This window comes from Phoxinus phoxinus (genome assembly GCF_949152265.1).
Source record: "Phoxinus phoxinus genome assembly, chromosome: 9".
In the NCBI taxonomy this organism is placed as follows: Eukaryota; Metazoa; Chordata; class Actinopteri; order Cypriniformes; family Leuciscidae; genus Phoxinus; species Phoxinus phoxinus.
The window spans coordinates 1750934-1775838 of record NC_136884.1 but is presented as its reverse complement, the minus strand read 5'-3'; the positions used below and the strand labels follow the sequence as shown (position 1 = coordinate 1775838).

Sequence of the window (24905 nt, the reverse complement as noted above, 5' to 3'; positions counted from 1 at the left end):
ATAATGGATGTTGCACCGATCTTTTTCACCAGCGCCTCCGTTTCGCTGTCAGCCATGTTTACTCAAGATGACGACGAATATGATGCGCTTCAGCCGGTTGCAGCTCGTGGCTCTAAATTTCGCGGGTAGATTGCGTCATCAACATGCATTATCGCGATAGTGCAATAGGATTAAAATCTCTATCGTAGGCCAATTTTGTATCGTTTATATCGCATATCGTTTATAACGCCCATTACTATATTCACATATGAATCACGATTCTCTCTTCCACTGATTCAAATCGATTCACAAATCGATTTTCTGAATGTGACTCAGGACCACAAAACCAGTCACATGGGTACATTTTTTTTTTTTAAATGGAGATTTATACATCATATGAAAGCTAAATAAATAAACTGGATCACAAAACCAGTCGCACGGGTATATCTGTGGCAATATCCAACTATACATTGTATCAAAATTGTCCATTTTTCTTTTATGCCAAAAATCATGAGGATATTAAGTTAAGATCATGTTCCATGAAGATATTTAGTAAATGTCCTACCATAAATATATAAAACATGTATTTTTGTGAGTGAATGCAGCACAATCGTGATCATAAATGCACAACTTTAAAGGAGATTTTCTCAATGTTTAGATTTTTTTGCACCTCAGATTCCAGATTTTCAATAGTTGTCTCTCGACCAAATATTGTCACATCCTAACAAACCACACATCAATGGAAAACTTATTTATTCAGCTTTCAGATTATGTATAAATCTCAATTTCAAACAAATTGATCCATGTGACTGGTTTTGTGGTCAGGGTCACATATGTCTGTCGACTTAATGATCGCTCATTTTAATAAGTCAAAAGAAGAGTGTGAGAGGCGAATATGAACGCTGAGCGGCGGCGGGCTTGATTAAATTAATGCAGTTATGAGGTGTATATTAATGTTTTTAATTTCTCTGCTGTTCAATTATCGATTTTGAATAAAATTTCAATGCATAGATTTAATTTTAGAGTTTGATCATAGATTTTAAATCAAGAATCGAATTGTGGGATTCTAAAAAATGTCCACCGCTAGTTGTGATAGTCAACTAAAACCATAACAAAACAGCGTCCCTTGATATAAAATGTATTTAAATAAAACTAAATATATATATATATATATAAAAAAAGCTGAATAACTTTCTAATTGTGTGTGTGTGTTTCTGCAGTCGAGATGAGAGAAGGTGGATTGAGAAACAGAACCGAGCCTCTCGAGCTCAGAGGAAGAAGGAAGAGATGAACCGGATTCGGACTCTTGTTGGTGAGTGTCATCGGGTCAGACACGACAGATCTCGCTGTGAGCGGCTGTGTAAGTGTGTGTGTGTGTGTGTGTGTGTTGCAGACACCGCCTACAACTGCGACCCGCGAATCAAGAAATTCAAAGAGGAGGAGAAAGCCAGGAAAGAGTCGGAGAAGAAGGCCAAAGCCGAGGCTAAGAAACGGGAGCAGGAGGAGAAGGAGCGGGTCAGTGCCATTAAACACTTCCTGTTTCAAATCACAGAAGTGCTCCACTTTATTTACATCTTTTACTTCGTGATCATTTTAGTCGCGGTGCTTTAATAAGTGTGCTTTGCTGTAGCAGTTACTAACCATTACTAACTACACCCACACACACACACACACACACACACACACACACACACACACATATACATATATACACAGTAGTAAACAGAAGTGGATCAAAACCAAACTTTTTTGATCCACTTCAAATGTTGACTACTGTATATATATATATATATATATATATATATACACACACACGTACGTACATATATATATATATATATATATATATACACACAGTATTTACACTTGACCAATAACCATTTTTTTTCTGTTAATAGTTGCAAATTTTCTGTTTCCAAATTTTTTGGAGTAAATTTATATTTTAATACTTTACGTTTATTTTACATTCCTGTTCTACATACCATGTACTTGCCATAGTAATTACAATAACTATGAATGAATGAACTAAACCTAAACGCATGTTAAGCTCCCGGGTAGTTATATATAGTTACTTTACAGGACTCAGTACTTCACTGTAAGTGCACATACTCTAAGATTCATTTTCATTTCCATGAAAATATACTTGTTTGCAATCAGCAACCCTGTCGTCTAAATCATCTCTTATTATTTTTGTTTCAAGTTTGGTTTATTAAAACCGCAGGAGCTGACCAATGCGCTTTACAACATCGGAAGAAATAAATACAAGCAAAAGCAGTAAAACTAATTTCACAAGTAAAATCAAACTGAATAGCAAGAACTAGCACAAGTCAAATACCAAAAATATGTAATGTGATTTTTGCTGTAATGCCATCTTTGCGTGTGTGTGTGTGTGCAGGCGCGTCAGGCCGAGGCGACAGCGGCTCGAATGCTGAAGGAGAAAGAAGAGGAGACGGCTCGACAGGCGGCACAACAGGCCAAGAAAGAGAAAGAAGCGCAGAAGAAAGCCTTCAAGAAGGAGCGGCAGAAGCTCAGGACCACGTGCAAGGCAAGAATATATATCTATAAATTACAGGATCAATTTTAACGCGGCTCCTGACATTCAGCTCTCTGTCAGCCATTCATCTTCATCTCTCTCTCTGTTTCTCTCAGACACAAAACTACTTCACAGAGAATGAAGCCGACAGCGTCAGGATGATGGAGGAAGTGGAGAAACTGTGCGACCGGTTAGAACTGACCAGGTGAAGGAGTCGTGTTGTGAACGCTGGAGAGCCTTTAAATATAATGTCATTTAACAACTTTTTTTTATGTTTTATCGAAATGTAGGAGAATCATTATAATTTTTTTGGTCATTTGTAGTTTGCAGACTCTGAATGAAGCTTTGTCCTCTGGGAATAAAGACCAGAGTAAAGCAGCTCTGGAGAAGCAGGTGAGAGAAACACGTCTGTTTACTTCATCAGCAACTCATCTGTGCATACACACACACACACACACACACAAGTTTGGGGTCCGTAACACATTTTTAATGTTTCTGAAAGAAGTTCTGCTCACCAAGGCTGCATTTATTTGATCAAAAATACAGTAAAAACACTGAAATATGATTACTGTGTAAAATATCTGAATATATATTAGTGTATTTTATTCCTGTGATCAAAGCTGAATTTTCATTATCATTACATATGTCACATGATCCTTCAGAAATCATTCTAAGTTGATTTGCTGCTCAAGAAACATTTATGATTATTATCAATGCTGAAAACAGTCGTGCTGCTTCATATTTTAGAGGAATAGGATGTTAAAAAGACCTTTTATAAATATAAAACAGTACTACTTTATACAAATACTACTACTAATAATAAAAATAGCTTAATATTATTATTATAATATCTGAAATACCTACTCTTGTTATAGTTTTACTGCCATTTTTGATCAAATTAATGTGTCCTTCCTGAATAAAAGTATTATTTTTTTTGGTCTTCTGGACCCCAGTCTTCTGAATGGTGCTGTTTTCCTGAAGTCCTCCTGGTTCAAGCGTCGCGTGTGTGTGTGTGTGTGTGTGTGTGTGTGTGCAGGTGCAGGAGGTGAACGTTCAGCTGCAGAAGGAGAAGGATGCAGAGATCCAGGCTCAGCAAGGGTCTCGCAGCGCTGAACACGCCAGCGGAGGAGGAGGAGGACTCAACAACAGAGGCTGGAATGAGGAAGATCTGCAGCTGCTCATCAAAGCTGTCAACCTGTTTCCCGCCGGAACCAACGCCAGGTGAGTCTCCATGCTAACCTGCCATACCGCAGATCGCGCGGACGATCCTGTGTTCCTGACTGAGCTGTACTGTGATTGGTTAGGTGGGAGGTGATCGCCAACTACATGAACCAGCACTCCAGCAGCGGGGCGAAGAGAACCGCCAAAGACGTCATTAATAAAGCAAAAACACTGCAGAAACTTGGTAGGTAACACACTTGTTGTTTTTATGGGCTTGAATTATGCTTATTTTGCTTAAAGGGCTCATATTATACCCTTTTTTTCGAGTCTTGCTGTAGTTCTCAGGCTCGACTAGAACAGGTTTTCCTGCTTGAATGTTGATTGTTTTCCTCATATTCTTCATTGTTGCAGCTCCTCTCTTCCCAGTCTGTCAGTAACGCTCTGTTTACTTCGTCTCTATGAAGTCCCGCCTTCTGAAAAGCACACTGCTCTGATTGGTCGGCTGGATGAGTGTGTTGTGATTGGTCAAGAGCTTCGAGTGTGTTTGGGAAATGTCCCGCCCCTTACCATAACCGCCAGTTTAACACACTACTAACTAACTCAACCAGGCCCCGCCCCTTTATTCTGCATATTCATTATTTAAATGAGGAATATTATGATGTGTTCGTTCCCGGAAGAAACTCGAGACTACAATGGAGGCGTTTCAGGAGTTCAGAAACTATATAACTCCCTTTTTCTTGCTCAAACACAACATCACACTAAAGAAAGATGATGTAAAAAAGCATAATGTCTCTTTAATTTGTGACAGATCCTCACCAGAAAGATGAGATTAACCGAAAGGCCTTCGAGAAGTTTAAGAAGGAGCATTCATTCGTTCCTCCTACTGTAGACAACGCTGTGCCATCAGAGAGATTTGACGGTAAGTCGCCACAGTTTACACACTGCAAAAACAGTTCAGCTTTACAATGTGTGACGCTGGACCACAAAACCAGTCACATGGGTCAATTTTTAGAAATTGAGATTTATACATGATCTGAAAGCTGAATAAATAAGCTTTCCATTGATGTGTGGTTTGTTAGGATAGGACAATATTTGGTCGAGACACAACTATTGAAAATCTGGAATCTGAGGAGCAAAAAAATCTAAACATTGAGAAAATCTCCTTTAAAGTTGTGCATTTATGTTCACGATTGTGCTGCATTCACTCACAAAAATTCATGTTTTATATATTTACGGTAGGAAATGTACTAAATATCTTAATGGAACATGATCTTAATATCCTAATGATTTTTGGCATAAAAAAAAAAATCTATAATTTTGACCCATACAATGTATAGTTGGCTATTGCCACAGATATACCCGTGCGGCTCCAGACTGGGTTTGTGGTGCAGGGTCACATGTAAGCACTTCTCCCACTGTGTCCTGCAGCTCAGGGCGAGTCCAACGCCGCACCCTGGACCACAGAGGAGCAGAAGCTTCTGGAACAGGCTCTGAAGACCTACCCGGTGAGCACCCCCGAGCGCTGGGAGAAGATCTCCGCCGCGGTGCCCGGACGCTCCAAGAAGGACTGCATGAAGAGATACAAAGTAAGGCTTTTCTGGCTTGACTGTTCAGCCAATGTTTTTTTGTTTTTTTTTACAAATAACAAGAAAAAGAAATGAGCAATAAACATATCAGTGACGGGCCTGATCCGTCTTGACAAATGAACGAAAGACTGGAAGTTAAAGTAATTATGTTCCGTCAATTATTTTTGATTGTATTATGATTCCTTAATTCAGAATATGATCAAGAGTATGGACGTGTTAAGGAAATTTGGCTGTTAAAAGTTTAACATTTAAAGCCACTTGAATTAACAAAATGATTCAAAAGATTTTTGTTCATTTTGATGAACGAGAGTTAGTAAAACGATCAGAACTTCCCATCACTAGAACATATTAATAAGGTAGAATTAGAAGCTATCAAATGTTTTCATTTTAATAAATACTACTAAAAATATTATACTCAGCATATATGATATAAAATCTGTGACACTTTTTTTTTTTATAATGCAATTTTTTTGAAAAAAGCATTGCACACTAATATTAAACAAATGACAAAGCAACAACAAATATTAGAGGTAGAATAAGGTGCTAAGCAATAAAATAAAATATTTTAATATAATACAATTTAAAATTTATAGTATGATATTGCAAGCTGACTGCTAAAGCATTAAACAATTTAAAATGTTTTTATTTGTATTAAATATCTAAATCTAATACTGCTAATTATTATATCTGTATATTATATAAATTGTATAATATTCGTAACACTTTTATTATAATGCAAGTTTATTATAATAATGCAAGCTGATTGCTATAGCATTGATACACAGAACAAATAATGACAAAAAGAAATAGGCAAATATTAATGTGCCTGTTTCTGTGTCTCCAGGAGTTGGTGGAGATGATCAAGGCGAAGAAAGCCGCCCAGGAGCAGGTCTCTGCTAAAAACAAAAAATGACAAACGTGCCACAGGGAAAGAAAACACACATACACACTCTCACACAAAACGTGGTCTTTTAACTTTATTGTGTTGTTCTTTATTTTATAATAAAATAAACATGGGAAAAAAAAGCACATTAAGTTCTCTCGTTTTTGTGACTGTTAATACTATAATATTCACTTCTCAGTCCTCACGGCCTTCACCAGCTCATGCCACTGCGGATCCTGTTGTAGTCTGGGAGCTGCTCGATCGGACCTGCAAACATCAAGTGTTCGGTTATCAGTGCTTCTCTACTCCGGTCCTGAGGCAGGACTAGTATTACAAGTTTTACATCGACCCACGACGGGGCCAGTTAGCAGAAACAGCCGTTATGGTAAGACTGTGTCTTAAATACTACAGAAGTTGACATTTGAAGTGGATCAAAACCTTTCAAAGTTATACAGGTGTAACTTAGAATATGGTGCTAAAGTTAATTTATTTCAGTAATTCAACTTATTACAATTGCACCGATTACAATTTTCTATTTTTAATGGAGTTTGACCAGCCGATGCCGATTTTAGCCGAGTCTGATTAAATGTTTTACCCTAACCACTTTACAGCACACACAAATATTTATTTTCTATTAAAAAATAAAATAAAATGATAACACCATATACTTTTACCCAAACTGAATAATTAAAGTTTAAATGGGTAAATGTTCTACAAATATTTGAGTCTTCAGTTTCTTTTCTGACACAGTCTACTCCAGTTCTTGTTAAAACACACTAGACATACAAATTCTGTGCGAAATCATATTTATTTTGTCCTTTCACTTTTGAGTGTGAGCAGCGCACTAAAAATAGACTCGGTGCCGCCGAAACCCGCTTCACTGCTGCTCACGCTCCACATATTTTTTATGCCGTGAATGTTAATCAATGAGTGCATTCACACCGAAATATGCGCCGCTTTATTCACGAGGTTTCCTACATGTGCGTTCCGTGTGATGCTGATTTTGCGCGATGTTAATCATGCGTGCCCGAGTGCATTTGACCGCCATATGTCAGACTGACCGGCCGGTCACGTGAAAGTCAGCCAATTCACCAGTCACCAGCCGATCAATCGGTGCATATATTATATAGACTCATTACATGCAAAGTGAGATATTTCAAGCCTTTATTTATCATTTTTATGATTATGGCTTCCAGGTTATGAAAACCCCAAATTCAACATTTCAGAAAATTAGAATTTACATGAAATCAATTTTTAAAAAAAGGACTTTAAATACTGAAATGTTGGCCCTCTGAAAAGTATAATGATGCATATGTACTTGGTTTGAGATGCTTTTTAATGAATTACTGCCTCAATGCGGCGAAATAAATGAACTTTTGCACGATATTCAAATTTTTCCGAGTTTCACCTGTACATGAATTTAACAATACCCGTTCTTGCCTTAGGACAACTTTGAACTTTTTTGATCCACTTCAAATGTTGACTACTGTAGTATGAGCAACTAGCGGTTAGTCGAGGGGGAATCAGTCTTACTTTTTAGTATCAAATTAGACCAATCTACATTTCTATGTAACTGACTTAAAACAGTTCTGAACCGTCTTAAAGAAAGAAATGTGATTAACTTGTAAACAAGTCTTAGCGGTTTAGGTAACCGGCCGGTTTCACAGACAAGGGTTAAGCTAGTCCCAGACTAAAATGCATGTTTAGGCTGTTTTAACTGAAAGCATATCTTAAAATAAGTCAGTGCCATTGTTTTGTAACAAGGACATGTTAATAAATCTTAATCTAAGCCCTGTCTGTGAAACCAGGGCCCGTATCCCTAAAGATTCTGAGAATCCTCTCAGAGAGCTCCTAACTTAACCTAAAAATTCCTTGCCAGGAGTTTTAGCTTAGAAGTGATTCCAGAACATTTTCAGTGAACTCTGAGCAAGGAATGGATGGAAAATCCTATCTTAGTGAGGAGGTGTGGTTGACCCCGTTGCTAGGTATGAGTCATCATTTCAAAAGCCGTGATTGGTTGATCCTACAAGTTTGATGAAAATGAACTTTTGGTGATAATGAGCAAAGGATGTATCCTCAAATCAATAAACATAATTATACACTCTAATCTTATGCAGACTGTAATTGTAAATAATATTTCACATTCAAGAAAATATCTGGAAAATGAATAGTAAGCTGTAGGGGTTATAGCCTATAACATTAGAATCTAAAATATGTGAAAACTTAAGCTCATTACACCCTGTTCAAATAATGATTCGTGTCTTATTTGCTCATATTAATATCCTAGCTGGCATATTTTGTACTTTCACTCCCATATGGACCCCATTGAAAACAAGATGGCCTATCTCAAGGGGCTGTCCTTAATGAAGTAGAAATTGCAACGTTACAACTCAGTGTGGTCTTAAGGAGGGTCCACGGCTCAGCTTTTATCAATGTCTGTGATTGTCCAGTGTTTGCAGGACATCTCTCCTGCCTCTGTGGGCCATTTTGTGCAGCTGCTTAGGGGAACTCCTAAGCCACTAAAAGTCCTCTTCCCTGCTCTTAGCAGATCTCGCCTTAGGAGCCCTTTTAAGCACTAGGAATCTTGAGGAATAGCTTTTATATTAACTGGGATTTTCGTGTCACTTTTAGGGGAAATTCTAAGAAAACGTCATGACTCTGAGAATTTTCTTAGAATTTGGCCGCTAGGAGCCACTTTTTGCACAAAAATTCTTTAGGGATACGGGCCCAGGCCTTTTTTTTTTTGACTGGTCATAACTTTAAGTCAGTTAGTCATTAGTGCTAACTAATTGCTAGTTAGTCAGACTAGTAATTAAGACAGGCTGCGTCCGAAATCACATACTCATGAGTAGGTACTTATTGTGAATAAGTACTTTGCAAACACTAAAAAAGTATGTTCTATATAGTATGTGTGTATAATCTGGACGTACTACCTTCGCCTTATCATGTGACCTACCAGTCGCTTCACTGCCAATCACAAACCCTCTCCAGTGGCCTCATGGGATAGTAAAGTGTTCATCGTATCAGAATCTCACCGGAAGTAATGGGTCATTCGGTTACTTTTTGCCAATTTTTATTTTTGGATTACTGTGTAATTTGGGACGCAGCAGCTGTGTTTATGCAACTGGCTCCTACTAATAAGCTGATGAGTTGAGTCAGGTGTGTTTAATTAGGGGTATAAAATATTTAATCATAACAGATTTAAAGGTGGATACTCACCAACAGCTGCTATAGCAGGGGCTTTATTGTAGATATATTTCATACACACGTCCTTGATGGTTGTGGCGTCTATGGCCTGAGGAAAGAAGCATTAAGACTTAGGGTGTGTTCACACTTGTAATTCGGTTCATTTGGTCAGTTATGACGTATATTTTGCGACTGAACATCCAAAACAATGTTGTGTTCTGGGATAAATGCACTCGCTGTATGTGCGTAGCTACATACGATGGTATTTTGACCAGCTGAGAACTTGTGAAGAGCTTATAAAGTGTGTAAAGGAGTGAAAACGGACAGGAATCTCCGTCACACAGAAACCAGGATCTGTGGCTCTAATGCCTGAACTGTGATGGGCAACATCACTACTATGTTGAGGAAAAACAGGTATGCTTAAGACGTCATGTCTTGTTTTTGGTTCGTTTACATGTGTTTAGTCTGTCTTGCGTTTATAGTTCGTTTGGAAGTGGATCGAGACTCATCTTTTCAGCGGTACGGTCTCTGTCTGCTTGTTTGGTGCACCAGGGTTTATTTTAATCCAGCCAAACAAGCCAAGTGTGAACACACCCTAAAACCCTATTTGGACCGTAATAGTTTCTCATGGGGACCTAAGGTCACGAACACCGAGGTGTGTCGTAATTTATTTGCGGTCTAAAATCAAAATCCCAGTTTAAAAGGAAACCATCAAAAAGTAGTTTTGTAAATCCTTTTTGACCGCTGCCAAGCACCGTACGCTAACTGTTGCACGTCGCGGTAATGTGCACGCATTTTAAATATGAACCCTTTACAGTAATAATGAGTGGTAGCTATTAAGTCGCGTAAACTTTTGGTAACACTTTAATAAGGTCTCATTTGTTAACGAATAATTATGAGTAATATATTTTTACAGCATCTATTAATTTTTGGTTATGTTCATTAAAAATAGTTTTGTAATTGTGTAATGTTCAGTGCATTAACGAATGTTAACAGATACAACTTTTTATTACTAAAATGTATTAGTAAATGTAGAAATGATCTAACTGAAGTTAATAAATGATTTAGATGTTTTGATTATTGTTAGTTGATGTAAACTACTGTTAAGAAATGAAACCTCATCGGTTACTTAAATATGTGGTAACACTTATAAACATTATTATTATTAGGGCTAGCACAACTAATCATTTTACTAGCTGAACAAGTAGGTCGGCCCGGGTCAAATGTTTACCTTCAGTAAATTATTTCTGCTTATTTTTAAAATAACATTTTGCAACATAAAATGTTAGAAACTGTTTACAATAATGTTATGATGTCAGAGAAGGGTTCTGTTAAAGAGAAAAGGGAAAAACATGATCATGGTATGAATGTACTTTAAAAAAAAGTATTTCATGAGGCCCTAAACATATAATTTTTGCTAGTTACATGACTTTACCAAGACATGCTTTTTGATTACTTCAATTTAATTTAACCAGTACAATGGAGAAATTTAAAAGGAAAACAGAAAAAAAAAAACTGCATTTGGGAAAAAAATAAACTTGATTTCATAGGGCCCTAAGCATCACAGAACTCGCTCCTCCACCAATGTTTTACCTGTTAGGTGCAAATGTAATTTTACAGATATCCAATGAGAAACGATTCCCGTCCAAATAGGGATAAAGCGGTGAACTCTTGAGAAACTCATTTAAATGTGGGTCAAACGTCAGCATGTTGGTTTACTCACATCTATTCTGGCCTCCAGCTCATGCAGAGGAATCCTGCGACTGTAACACAGCATCTGCCGCCCGATGTCCTCACAGATGGGAGTGGATCCTAGACGAGACAAACAAAGTCACCATGAAATCAAAATCGACAGGTCTTTATTATTGCAGTAATTATTATAAATGATTAATCCGTGCAATCAGAATAACTTCCCTCTCTCTGATGATGAGGGCGGGGCAACCTGTCACTCACATGAGATCAGCCAATAGCAAACCACAACCATCCAATCAATGGAGAGCCTAAGCCCCTCCCCTTCCGGTGGACCATGGGACCTTATTTTAGAAAAATATTGTATGGTAGTCAATGGCGAGAGACAACAAATATTTTGATCTCGTTTGAATTGTGCCCTGAATTACACACATGATGTTTGTCAATTTAAAAGATACATTTTCAAGTCAAGAAAGTCTCAGTTTGATGTAAAACTGTTGAGGTAAAAGACTGTGAAAATACATAATTACAAAGACTACAAACCCAAAAGGCGCACATGTGACGTCATTCCTTTTCTCTCAATGAATGAAGCTAACTTTACTGAAGCTAACTCTACTGAAGCTAACTTTACTGACGCTAACTCTACTGAAGCTAACTTTACTACTGAAGCTAACTCTACTGAAGCTAACTTTACTGAAGCTAACTTTACTGACGCTAACTCTACTGAAGCTAACTTTACTGACGCTAACTCTACTGAAGCTAACTTTACTGACGCTAACTCTACTGAAGCTAACTTTACTGAAGCTAACTTTACTGACGCTAACTCTACTGAAGCTAACTTTACTGACGCTAACTCTACTGAAGCTAACTTTACTGACGCTAACTCCACTGAAGCTAACTCTACTGAAGCTAACTTTACTGACGTTAACTTTACTGACGCTAACTCTACTGAAGCTAACGTCTGTCATGTTTTCTACAGTCTTACGTTATAATCGTAACGTGATGCCGGAGTGTGTTGTACCAGACTGCACACACACGAGCAACGGTGACGTATAGTGCGAGACGAGAGATGAAGTTCATTGAGCGATTTTCACATAAAACTAAACGTTACTCTTCTGTTTTATGACAAACTGCGACTTTCTTGACTTTCATAATTATATTTTAAATTGGCATACATCATATGTGTAATTCAGGGCTCAGTTCAGACCAGGGTTCTTGCAGGTTTCAGTAAGTCAAATTTAAGACCTTTTTAAGACATTTTAAGACCATAAAGATTTTAATTTAAGACCTACATGATGCATTAACCAGCAAATAACAAATACAATTAGCATCAATATGCACTTTTTGTTTACATAAACATTAAAATAATAACGTAAAAAATGATGGCTAGATTTTAAAAGAGTGTCTTGCAACATGTTATCTACTAATGTACAAGTTCAAATAAAGTTTTGACAAAAAAGGTTTTATAAAAAGATAAACCTCACGTATTTCAGCCTTTAAATAATCTTTTATAGAATGTGTCAAAAAAAGATAAATGACTGACATTTACAATGCATATTAGCTTATCTTTTATTATTAATAGTAAGATTTGGTCCGATTTTCCCGTTGCGTCTGTCGTTGCTATGCAACCATGCACTGCGCTCTCCACAACGACAAAAAAGTTTTAGTAGCTAGCTAATGGATTTCCACTGATAAACGCTTGCTGTAGCCATTATTTATTTACGGAGAAGAGAAAAACACCTGTAGTGTTTGGGTGCACGGTGAACCCCCATCCTTTATGTTGACTGAGCTTTCAATGTTGTTACGGAAAGGGTGAAGCGGATTGGTTGGTTCTTGTCACATGACCTAAAAGTTTAGCTTTTTTTTGTTTTTGTTTTATCCGTTTATATACCGTCTATGGTTTTATCTCGCTCCGCCTGGAAAAAATGGCCGCATTGCTTCTAATATGAGTGCGCTTGGCGCGCGCCTAAATTTGAAATAACGAACTTGAGTGCGCAAAAGACGCAATATGTGAACGGCCTCTTTGGTAGCTACCGCCAATCAGGCCACGAGCTGCTGGAGCTCGCGAGCGCCGTGTCAGAGACCCCTGCTACAGCTCCGCTTTGTAGGCTACGACTCAATACTTTTTTGCTACTTTGTAATAACTTTCTGTGGCCAGCATTTCAGGAAATGAACGAGGGTAAAACCTTTTTAAGACCTGACTAAATTAAATTTAAGACCTCGGCTGAAAATCTGGCCATTTTTAAGACGTTTTAAGGCCTTAAATTTAAAGTTCAGAATTTTAGACTTTTTAAGACTTTTTAAGACCCCGCGGGAACCCTGTCAGACGGAATAAAAAGATAAGTTGTCTCTCGCCATTGACTACCATACATATTTTTTCCGAAATAAGGTCCCATGAGCCGGAAGCGGAGGGGCGGGACTTAGCCTCTCTATTCCCCACAGACAAAATTAAGCTACGCCCACATTTGTTCTTTTTACAGAATCATTTCACTCGGATATTCGTCACAATAGGGAACAAAAGACTAGCGTAACTAAAAAAAAACAGCTCTACATTAGCGTTCGTGATTTATGTGGCGCTGCACTTACCGTCCAAGTGAAGCAGCATGTTTGTCTTCAGCAGGTTTTTAGCTCTGTTCACTTCGCTTTCAGTCACGCTCGTACACAGAGACATCCTAAAGCAAACCGTATGTTAATTGCTCATCCGTGCTTTCAGCTCAACAGAGAAGGCGAGTAACGTCGAGCTCTCACCACTCCAGCTGAGTGAAGCGCATCATCTCGTCGACGGTTCCCGGCTCGCACACCATGTAAAGCCCCCACAGACCCGTGTCCGTGTAGCACGTGTTGAAGGACTGGAAACTGTGGCACAAGTTGCCCTGACATGCCATCTGTGCCAGTTTACTAGACAAGTTCTACGAGAAAACGAAGTCTGGTTAGTTGACTTTCATGATTTGTCGGTGTAAAGTGAGTTTAGTGAGAGCGTCTCACCATCCCGCCACCGAGCGACCGATCCCAGTTCCCAATGAGCGTGTTTGCCACCATTAGAGGAATAGTGTCTGGATGTGACCAGCCGACAGCCTCAACGGCAATGGCTATATGTGCCAGAGGCATCTTATCGTCTCGGACACGAATCTGTGAGGAATTAAGAGCAGAACACATAGGCAAATCTTTTAAAGAGGACCTATAATGCATTGCTGTTTTCAGGCTCGACTAGAACAGGTTTTAATGCTTGAATGTTGATTATTTTCCTCATATTCTCCATTGTTGCGGCTTCTCTCTTCCCAGTCTGTCAGTAACGCTCTGTTTACTTCCTGTCTCTATGAAGCCCCTCCTTCTGACAAGCACACTGTGCTCTGATTGGTCGGCTGGGTCAGTGTGTTGTTACCATAACCACCAGTTTCAACACTACTAACTAACTCAACCAGCCCCCTTTATTCTGCGTATGAATTATTTAAATGAGGAATATTGTGACGTATTAGTATATCAATACGTATATGCCCTTTTTTTAATTCACTGCAAAATGTATCTACATTATTGCCCAGCACTTTACAAAAAGTTTATAAAGAATCTACAAGTATGTCCAATTTTATCCACATACATGCAATATTACTATATAGAAAATCTTAGCTGCATGATTGTCGTCTTTAATTTTTTATTTTGTTTATATCGTCACAAAAATATAATTACTATTAAAAATACTATTACCTAGCTCTATAAAAAGTGTGATATATATATTAGGGGTGTAACGGTTCACAAAATTCACGGTTCGGTACGTTTACGATACAGCAAAAAGCAAGAAATGCCAAAGAAATGTGATAAAAAATGGCCACGTTTTTATTAAAACTAAGTATGATTTTTTTTTTTTTTACTTTGAACAATGATGGAGCTATACTTGGAAGTTTGGCAAGAATAGTAAAATGCTTTCATGGTTACAGTGAGTGTTACTACATTAAATCCATGGTGAATGTTGCTGATTTGTGGACTTATAACTAGGCTTGGGAATCGGTTCCAGGTTCCGGTTTGGAACCGGTTCCAAACATTCCGATCCATCGGAATCGTACACGTCCACACGTTAACGATTCCACTAACGATTCCGAATGTTCCTTTCCATTAGGGCTGGGCGATAATTTGATTTTATTGATTAACTCGAATGTGTAGTGTACGTCGATATGTTTGAATGAAAATCGGTTTTCTCTTTAACATCTGCCGACGCTCCCCTCTGGGCTCCCGCAGTTCTGAACGGTGCTCAGCGCGTTTGCCATAGAGCTACACAAACAACATAGCAAATGAACAAGACCGCGGCTGCACAAGCACACCCGCCAAAAACATTTACAAACTGAATCTGCAGGGCTGCCAACACTCTCGCATTCATCGTGAGACTCACGCAGTTGTCACTTTCCACTCGCTCTCACGCCACACACCCATTTTCTCACGCAGAGAAAATCCCGAAGCAAAGAGGACACTGACACCGACAGAGAAGCTTACGGTACTATTGATATAAAACAAATTCTCAGCTCTCGGATTCTGTCAATTTAATTACAAAATTCAAACAATAAACACCGTTTTGGCGCTTGTAAATGTGATGTGACAGATCTCAGTTCAAGCGGCACGTGAACCGATCATCTGTTACTATTAACTGTACAGATTTTCATCTGTAAATTAACTTCGAATGATCAATAGGTAATTTGAAAGATACAGTTCAACTTAACGAAATGTAATAAAATCGATCGATCAAGTGTTTTCAACCGCAGAAAGAGGTCCATAAACAGTTCAGTCACATAACGTTACGTTCACCTCAGGAAAGCCATTTAATAACCATAGCACGTAGTTGGACTTAAACAGTTGTCTGTAGAGAGGAGTATTTTGCTAAATATTTATTTGGCTAAATATGATAACTATATTACATATTTATTATATTTTTACCTATATCATTAAAATATTATAAGTATTTATATATTATCATTATAAAAACACGCATTTTATTATAATTTGAGATGCTATTTTTAACCCCAAGGGGGACTGTGTGATTACAATACAAAGCTTTGTTTTAGAAATGTTTACTTTTTTATTTTATTTTTATTTCAAAGCTTTCAACTTCTGTATTGATATTGCACACTTGGTTTTCTTTCTCTAAAACCACTTTAAATTAGACATTCAAAGCCAACAACTCTCAAAGCCACCCTGTAAGTGTTCAGCAAATGGTACAGGAATCGATATGGGAATCGATAAGGAATCGCATCGATAAGCAGACTTGACAATGGCATCGATATCGATAATTTCTTAACGATGCCCATCCCTACTTATAACTTAGTTATAGGCTTACTTATTTGTAATCCTATAACTAGTTGATTCATGGCACAATGCTTCTCCTGGTTTCCACATCAGCGCTGTTTGATCTAATAGAGATCTACGGTTAATAACGGAGAAATTTGAATGCTTCTCACTAGATTTCCCAGCGATGTTATTACTTCTGTGGCGAATTCAAATGCTTTCTTTACTAGATCTCTCAGCGCCGTGTAGTAACAAGTGTCGCTTGATCAAGGTCGGCTCGCGCTACACTCACATTGATGGTCCAAACTGCTGCACGGTCCGTGATTCTGAGTAGCGCAGTTTCGTTCCGCTTTCATTACGTGTGCCATTTGATGTTGGGCAACGTTGTGGTGGTCTAACAAAGTTTTGGTCAGGAAAAATTGACCAACAAATCTCCTTGTTAATTAGTTTTCAGACTTGCCATTGTGTTTATAGTTTTGTTTTTGGATTTGTGATTTGTTTTGCTCCTCTCGGACACCGTATCGTTCGGTTTGTAAAGCGTACCGAACCGAAAGCCTCGTACTGAACGGTTCAATACGAATACGTGTATCGTTTCACCCCTAATATATATTATATCCAACTTTATCCGCATACATAGTCACATAAAGTGATATACCGCATATACTAGCAAATCTCAAGTGCCTTTTTTTATTTTGTCAATCTATTATCACCCAGCAATGTATATAAAGTTGGATATTACCGTATATACCCGAATATAAGACAAGGTTTTTGTCCTAAAAATAGGCTGAAAAATGGGGGGTCGTCTTATATTCGCGATATAGACAATCTTATCTTCTTATATTCGGGTATATACGGTATAAGTATTTTATCTGCATACATACAATATGCTAGCGTAACAATATATATACTATATAGCAAATCTCAACGGCTTGAGTGTCACAAAAAGTAACTATTATTATCCAGCTCTAATCACTATAAGGAAGTAAGATATTATAAACATTAACATCATGATTTTCAGTAAATCATGACAATGTGTGTGAAAAGCATTCAAAACATAACCTGTGTAATGACCATTAATCTGAATTATAACTCTGTTAGTGGTGCGTTTACCTCACTCCCGGTGAAATGGCAGTGCAGTAAAGTCTCTCCACTGTATCTGGCCGGCAGCTTTCCAAAATGAAACTTGGCCAAATCGATTAACTCGTTATGTGACACTCCTTAGAGACAGAAAAACAATACTGGCTTACTAATGGTCAAAATCTGGTGCCAGTATCTGAACAATTAAACTAAAGAAAATGACTTACATGAACATGTTCAGTGATGCTGAGCTACAGTGGCCGCATCCGAAATCACATACTTCCCTACTACGGTATATAATCGGTGAAAAACAGTATGTGACTGAGGCATCGTGAGAGGGTATGTCATAGAGGCAAGGTATGTGCCATCTACGTAGGTGGTTGCAGCAATGAGGACTACAAACTATGGCTGTCATTTTACGTTCGAAAATCGATTAATAGCGATTAATCGATAGCACAATCGATCGGACCAACCAACCCAAGATTCGAAAATAAAAATAGGGAATCGATTTTAAAGGGCTTTTTTTTTTTTTTACCAAAAAAGTAGTTTTAGGTGGACAGATCAATACAATACACAGAACATGTAGGATGTTGGAAAATAACAATGTCTTTTCTGTTAACCAAATGCTTTTTAATATTCGCTATTACTTCAATGCAAGTGAGCAAGCGCACCGTTGTTTGTTGCTTAGTGACGTGTGTGTTCAAGTAAGCCAGAAATGCGCAGATTCTGCACAATACGCTGTATTTAATATATCATGATGACTCACGAGTTGCATATTTGCGCTAAATCCGCGCAGATTTGGCTACAGGAACTTCCCCAGAAAAGTGAGTAAACATAGAAACACGCTCGTGATTTGACAGCGTTACCCACCAAAGTTAATTTTTACCCGCATTTGGCGGATTGGCGGGTATTAATTTCAATCCGTGAATGTTGCACTCCTGTTTGTCATTGTGCACGAAAGTTCACGCCAATAAATCATCAGAAATATTGCGGACTTGTGCGCATCTCAAGCGCCCTCTTTACGCTCGTCCTAATGCCTGTTAGTTGTCCGTGGATTTGCCTATATTTGGTTGGAAAATGGAAACGTCTTTAGACATGGAAAATCGATTTTACAATCGATTCAATGAACACTTATGTCTCAAATCGAACAGGATTTTTTCACAAAAGTGACAGCCCTAATACAAACCAAGATGGCCACCTGGTCCCGGACTACAGTTACCAGGTTCCTCAGCGGTGGGGACGCAGCTGTTGCGAGTGAAGGAGAAAAGCTGTTAATGAGCTGGGAACAGAGAGACTGCCTGTTTTTTGTTAGAGAGCATAAAGAGAAGCTGGAGGAATGGAGTTTGGAGTTGATTATTAAAAAGAAACCAGTGACTTGATCTCTGCCTGGACTTGATTTGTCAAGCAACACACACTTCGGTGATACCCTACCTCTCACGATGCCACAGTGACAAAACTAGTATGTCTGAATTCACAGTACTCATAAAAGAGTCGGCAAAAAGTACCCGGATGACCTACTACTTCCGGCGAGATTCTGAAGTGAAATACGATGGACATTTTACTATCCCATGAGGCCACGGGAGAGGGTTTGTGAAGGGCAGTGAAGCGACTGGTAGGTCACAATGACAACATGGCGAATGTAGTACGTCCAGATTATACACACATTCATACTATATGTGACCCTGGATCACAAAACCAGTCGCACGGGTGTATCTGTGGCAATATCCAACTATACACTGTAAGGGTCAAAATTATCGATTTTTCTTTTATGCCAAAAATCATGAGGATATTAAGTAAAGATCATGTTCCATGAAGATATTTAGTCAATTTCCTACCGTAAATATATAAAACATGTATTTTTGTGAGTGAATGCAGCACAATCGTGAACATAAATGCACAACTTTAAAGGAGATTTTCTCAATGTTTAGATTTTTTTGCTCCTCAGATTCCAGATTTTCAATAGTTGTCTCGACCAAATATTGTCCTATCCTAACAAACCACACATCAATGGAAAGCTTATTTCATATGATGTATACATCTCAATTTACCATAATACTTGTTTTGTGGTCCAGGGTCACATATAGAACATACTTTTTTTTTTAAGTGCTTCGCAAAGGACTTATTCGAAACAAGTACCTACTCAAGAGAGTATGTGATTTGGGACGCAGCCACTGTTTCTGATGCTTTACCTCCGGCTGCAGCTAACACAATGCGTGGCCCCTTGTAGTGTGTTGTAATGTATTCGACCAGATCCCCTCGATTTATAGTTCTGAAAACCAAAATTAAAATGTAGGAACATTAGATTCTTCATACGGCAAGACACTACAGTCAAAACCAGGGTTTTTGCATGCACTGGTCAATTGTGTGATTGGGGCTATTTTGCTTCCATAACAATCGAAATGTGTTTATTTTATTGCACTTTATCTATTTGCATCTGTAGATTACATATCTTTAAAGGCGGTGAGTGTTTTCAGAAATCATTTACTTTTTACATACACCAAAATGTACAGTTTTATTCCTATCTGTATTCTGAAGGTTTCTACAGAAATGTTTGTTCGTATATCATTCGCCTGATTTTCTAAAAACAGGGTGACTTTTTTTCTGGCTGCTGACAATATTTTTTGATTTATTGAGAGATAGAATGAAAAAAACCTTTCATGTTTGACATATTAGAGTTAAAAACTTTAACTCTGTGTCGTCAAAATTATTTTGAACCTGTCTTGATCTAATGTTCATCAATGTTATCTTTCTTTTCTGGACATTTATGCTAATTTGTGCATATTTAATTATGTAATATTAAAATGTTTGTATATAAACATTACAGAAAATCATTGCTCTAAATTATTCAAATGATTGCATAAATAGTTATATAATGCCTTGCTTGCATATTTAAACATGACATTTCAGAAAATCTTGATTATTGAGAGCGTTTAGACTTTTTGAGGATAAAATTTTTTTTTGTTTAGATTTTTTTCATTGTATGGTGGTTGTGTCCACACACAACAAAGACACATTTATATCCAAACACCATATAAAAGTGAATTTTGCATCCGATGACCACTTTAATTTTGATCAACTGGTGAAAGTATGGTGATTCATACTAGGGGTGGGAATCACCAGAGGCACCACGATACGATATTATCCCGATACTTGGGTCACGATACGATATTATTGCGATTTTAAACATAATGCGATATATTGCAATTTTTTACCTTTTTCCAACTTCAAATTATGTCCGCAAAGGAAAACTGTCAACATCTGTTTGTTCATGTCACATCAATTTTATTGCCGCAAAATGTGATTGTCAAGCGGACTAACTAACAAACACTTACATGAACCTGTGATAAATGTTGCATACACCTGGCAAACTGAACTGTTTGCATTTAAGGTAAACTAGACTGTAATACAAACAGGTAACTTATGCACTGCTGTGTTACTACAGGTATTGATGAGATGCAACAACGCCCGCAATTGTTATATACCGGTATAACGCCTGTTATTTGCAAAAACGCCCACAATTTGCTCTTTTAGATAAGGAAAAAAACGTCTGTGTCTTTGTTTCCACAGTATTTTCAATTTTGATATTTTTAGGTCAAACCGTTGTTGTCGGTCAGTCATATCATGCAGGTCTATGGGGTCCACCTCAAAGAGCATGCACAGAGAAGTCCAAATTAAACATGATTTAATGACTCGTAAATTAAAGTACACATTGATGGCCTAAGACACGAAACGGGCGGTTTGTGTGAGAAAACGAACAGTATTTATGTCGTTTTTACCTCTTGTAACATAGCCACGACCAAAGTGATCTGAGGGCACGGGCGCTTCCTTCTGTGTGACGTGTGCGCAGACTGGTGCATAGACATATATATACACTAGATGTCGCATTAAAGACATTCGTTCCAATGAACTGCCGTAGCCAAGGCGACATCTAGTGTATATATATCTATCAGTGATGCGCAGGTCAATGTATAAACAACCCGCACCCGACCGACGTTTTCAACTTACCCGCCCGCAACTCGGACCGCAAAAAAAAAGAAAGAAAATATTGTACCCGACCCGCTTCCTGACCCGCATTTTTTTACAGTAGCTATAGTAAATGCTCATCGCGTCATTGGGCCATAGACGGAGGAACTAGGGGTGCGCATTTTTCTGAATGCTGTATGATATCGCCTAGTGTTATGTAATAAAGGCTTGATTTATTCATTTATTTCGTTTCATTTTCTTAACAATTAAGATGCTGCATGTGTTTATCCAGTCTAATCGAAGTGTGCGTCTCTCCCCCGACTTTCCCAACAAAAATCCCCCCCCGCCCCCTCTCAGAAAATACATAAAACTGACATTACTGAGCTATATGCGTTTAAAAGTAGCCTATTAAAATGGCACAATGGCATTGCTCAGTTCAATGTGTTGGGAAATCGGGCATTTTGTCCCGCGTCAGTTTTTATTCAAAAGTTAATAACGCGCTCAACATTCAAAAGGTAAATAAGGATTTCCCACTTTCATCTCTATCTTCTGCAGACTGCTCGTGCGTCATCCTCGCGCATTCAGCCAATAAAGTGAAATTCATAGAACATCGTGTCTAGTACTATATAAATTACAAAGGTTTAATTGGCCTCTTTATTTCAAACGACCCGACCGACCGCGACCCGAATATCATTAAAAATATTTTTGGATGACTCGTAACCGCGGGTGACCGCAGGCACCCGCTCATTTTGGATCAACCCGCGCATCACTGATATCTATGCACCAGTCTGCGCACACGTCACACACCAGGATGCGCTCGCGCCCTCAGATCACTTTGGACGTGCCCTGTGATTACAAGAGGTAAAAACGACATAAATACTGTTCGTTTTCTCACACAAACCGCTCGTTTCGTGTCTTAGGCCATCAATGTGTACTTACATTTACGAGTCATTAAATCATGTGTAATTTGGACTTCTCTGTGCATGCTCTTTGAGGTGGACCCCATAGACCTGCATGATATGACTGACCGACAACAACAGTTTGACCTAAAAATATCAAAATTTTAAATACTGTGGAAACAAAAACCTACATCTTGGATGCCCTTGAGGTAAGCTAAAACATATCAAACATTAATTTCAAAGTGAACTATCCCTTTAAATTCTCATGTGTAATTTAAATAATAAAAGATCGATGCTTGGCGCCCGTGTATCGATACAGTATTGCCACAGAAAGTATCGCGATACTATGCTGTATCGATTTTTTCCCCCACCCCTAATTTATACCCTGTCGTTCACCCCTTAATTGAAGACGTAAACCAGTGACACATACTTGATGTTCTCCGAAGGGCCCAGGATGGTTCTCCCGAGAGGTGTTTCCTGATAGGCTGTAGCGTGCAGGTAATCGAAGACCACTTCCTGTAGGTTGGTCTCCACTTCCTGCATCTCTCTGAGAATAACTCCACGCTCTCGCTCGATCTCCGCTTCTCCCAGCGTGCTGTTCTGGATGATGTCAGCCAGGATTTCCACCGCTGGGAACAGACACTGAGAATTTACAGCTCACCCATAATGCAGTTCTGCCAGTTCACGACGGGCTGGTGTTTGGTGTTTACCTCGGGGCAGATCTTTGGAGAAAGCTTTAGCGTAGTACACCGTCTGCTCTCGGGAGGTGTAAGCGTTCAGGTGAGCGCCCATGTTCTCGATCTCCAGTTCCAGGTCGAGCTGTGACCTCTTCCTGGTGCCCTGAAACAATTCAATGATTTCTCCACTAAATTGACCTAAACTGTTTTTAATATTTAGACAGGGAATTTTGCAACTCATAATTTCTCTTACCTTAAATGCCATGTGCTCCAGGAAGTGAGCCGTGCCATTATTGCTCTCATTTTCATACCGGCTCCCAGCATCAATCCACAGACCAACCTGGATCATGTGATTAGATTTGAGATATTATGATTATTTATAATTATTTATTAAATCCTACTCAAAAATCCTTATCATTATTATTTATTAAATTTGTCTGATAACACTTTATTTTTATGGTCCACTACCATTTAGACATTCTGTTGACTATAAGTAACTTTGCAATTACATGTTGACATGTAACGAGTGTTGGTTGACATAAGTGCAATGTTCCTTATAGTTAAAAAAATAAAGGGGACCATCAAAATAAAGTGTAACCATTTGTATTATCTACTACTTTTATCTACTATTTACATATTTAATGCACAGTCTAAGTAGCTGACCAAGTTTACATCATACTGCAAATTGTATTCTATATATAACGGTGTATATGACAAATAAATATCTTGAATCTACTCCTTTAAAGTCACTATGAAAACTAAATTGACAATTTTTTTTTAATGGAATATTGCAGCAGTGTGTATTATAAATTATTTATCCATTATTTAAATTATTGAGTTAAGTCATGTGCCTCATAATCTTTAATCAAAATAACTTCCCCTCCTTCTTAGAGCGACATCTCTTCTCTGATGACGAGGGCGGGGCAACCTGTCACTCACATGACATCAGCCAATAGCAAACCACAACCACCCAATCAATTCTCTTGTTTGAGAAGCCATTTAACTCGGATATCACAATAGGGAAGAAAAGACTAGCGCAACTTCAGATCCATGTTGACTTTAAGATGTGACACTATGATATCCAACAAATGCATTATGACATTTTCTCTCGTTTCAATTAAATAAACTACACCATTTGGATCTTTTGTTATTCATATCATTATTTCAGACACTGCCGTATGGCACCTCCCTCAAAAAAAAAAAAGTCCCAGTTTGAGAATTTTGTTTAAAAAAACACTAATAAAATTGTCTTTCTAATTTTAATGTTTAATAATCAAATTAATCAGACACCTGGATGTGAGACTGAAATCTCTAACTCACTTAGATGTGATGATGGTGAACTCACCGTGCATGTGTTCAGGCCAGAGTCTTCAGATGCCACCCTGAGCCCGTTATCAAGGGTCGTGACCTTCGTCTCAGGTACATTTAAAACCACGTGACTGACAGCCTGAGTGGAGCCAGTCTGAAACACAGACAACACTTTAACACATTTTATATACTCATGATTTGCTGAGCAGCATATAGAAGATAAATATTAAAACGGATTTGAGTGGTAATAAAATTAAATGTTTAGTCTTTTTCCCCCCTTCATATTATGATGCAAGTTTCGCATCATTGAGACCGGCGTTCATACCACAGTCTCAGCTTAGCTGTTTTAAATGATTTCGAGGACTTATTTTTCAATATTTCGACATTTTAAATTACATTAATGTTGTGTTTGTAATCTCTCACCCTCTTGCTGACTGTCGTGTTCAATAAAGTCTTTATAAAGTGTCTCCCAGCTGCGCCGAAACGCTGCACGGACGCCGCCATGTTTCCTGACCGACTGGATGACGTCGTTGAAAATACGAGTTCCGATTGGACAGAAGAGCGCTTACGTCATGCGTTATTCAACGCGGCTGCGTCACACAAGATTAATTATGATAATTTTATAATAACTTATGATAATTTTATAATAACTTAGGTCACATGAATAAGCGCCATCGTCCCTTCCAGTTTGACCCT

General features: G+C 38.2%; 2 protein-coding genes across 3 annotated transcripts in view; one reads left to right on the top strand and one right to left on the bottom strand.

The window, feature by feature from the left end:
• dnajc2 (DnaJ (Hsp40) homolog, subfamily C, member 2) overlaps positions 1 to 6313 on the top strand; it is an 11154-nt gene extending 4841 nt beyond the window's left edge. Inside the window, exons 8-17 of the mRNA XM_079623158.1 lie at positions 1200 to 1291; positions 1373 to 1494; positions 2375 to 2524; positions 2629 to 2717; positions 2836 to 2905; positions 3549 to 3733; positions 3817 to 3917; positions 4482 to 4592; positions 5102 to 5259; positions 6104 to 6313. Of these exons, the coding sequence (XP_079479284.1) occupies positions 1200 to 1291; positions 1373 to 1494; positions 2375 to 2524; positions 2629 to 2717; positions 2836 to 2905; positions 3549 to 3733; positions 3817 to 3917; positions 4482 to 4592; positions 5102 to 5259; positions 6104 to 6172 (1147 nt within the window). The 3' untranslated portion in view covers positions 6173 to 6313. The remainder of the gene's footprint in view (positions 1 to 1199; positions 1292 to 1372; positions 1495 to 2374; positions 2525 to 2628; positions 2718 to 2835; positions 2906 to 3548; positions 3734 to 3816; positions 3918 to 4481; positions 4593 to 5101; positions 5260 to 6103) is intronic.
• Positions 5124 to 24905, bottom strand: pmpcb (peptidase, mitochondrial processing subunit beta). Of its 2 annotated transcripts, XR_013798934.1 has the most exons (15): positions 24633 to 24789; positions 24247 to 24363; positions 23155 to 23241; positions 22935 to 23064; positions 22655 to 22853; positions 19552 to 19631; positions 17396 to 17502; positions 14003 to 14146; positions 13766 to 13926; positions 13604 to 13689; positions 11052 to 11140; positions 9362 to 9437; positions 6335 to 6409; positions 6086 to 6155; positions 5124 to 5240 (listed from the first exon to the last, which is right to left on the bottom strand). XR_013798934.1 is itself a non-coding variant. In XM_079623162.1 (13 exons), the coding sequence occupies exons 1-13, from the start codon at positions 24711 to 24713 to the stop codon at positions 6354 to 6356; spliced, it is 1413 nt and encodes a 470-aa protein (XP_079479288.1). In that variant the 5' UTR covers positions 24714 to 24905; the 3' UTR covers positions 6224 to 6353. The 2 variants fall into 2 exon arrangements, 1 of the variants encoding a protein (XP_079479288.1); XM_079623162.1 differs by lacking the exons at positions 5124 to 5240; positions 6086 to 6155 and having other exon boundaries at positions 6224 to 6409; positions 24633 to 24905.

Excerpts from the sequence above, each read along its gene's own strand:
- pmpcb (XM_079623162.1), bottom strand. The coding sequence starts at position 24,713 with ATGGCGGCGTCCGTGCAGCGTTTCGGCGCAGCTGGGAGACACTTTATA. Across the intron at positions 11,141-13,603 it reads CATGCTGCTTCACTTGGACG|GATCCACTCCCATCTGTGAG; the intron begins GTAAGTGCAGCG and ends TGTCTCGTCTAG. Across the intron at positions 6,410-9,361 it reads CCCTGCTATAGCAGCTGTTG|GTCCGATCGAGCAGCTCCCA; the intron begins GTGAGTATCCAC and ends TGATGTTTGCAG.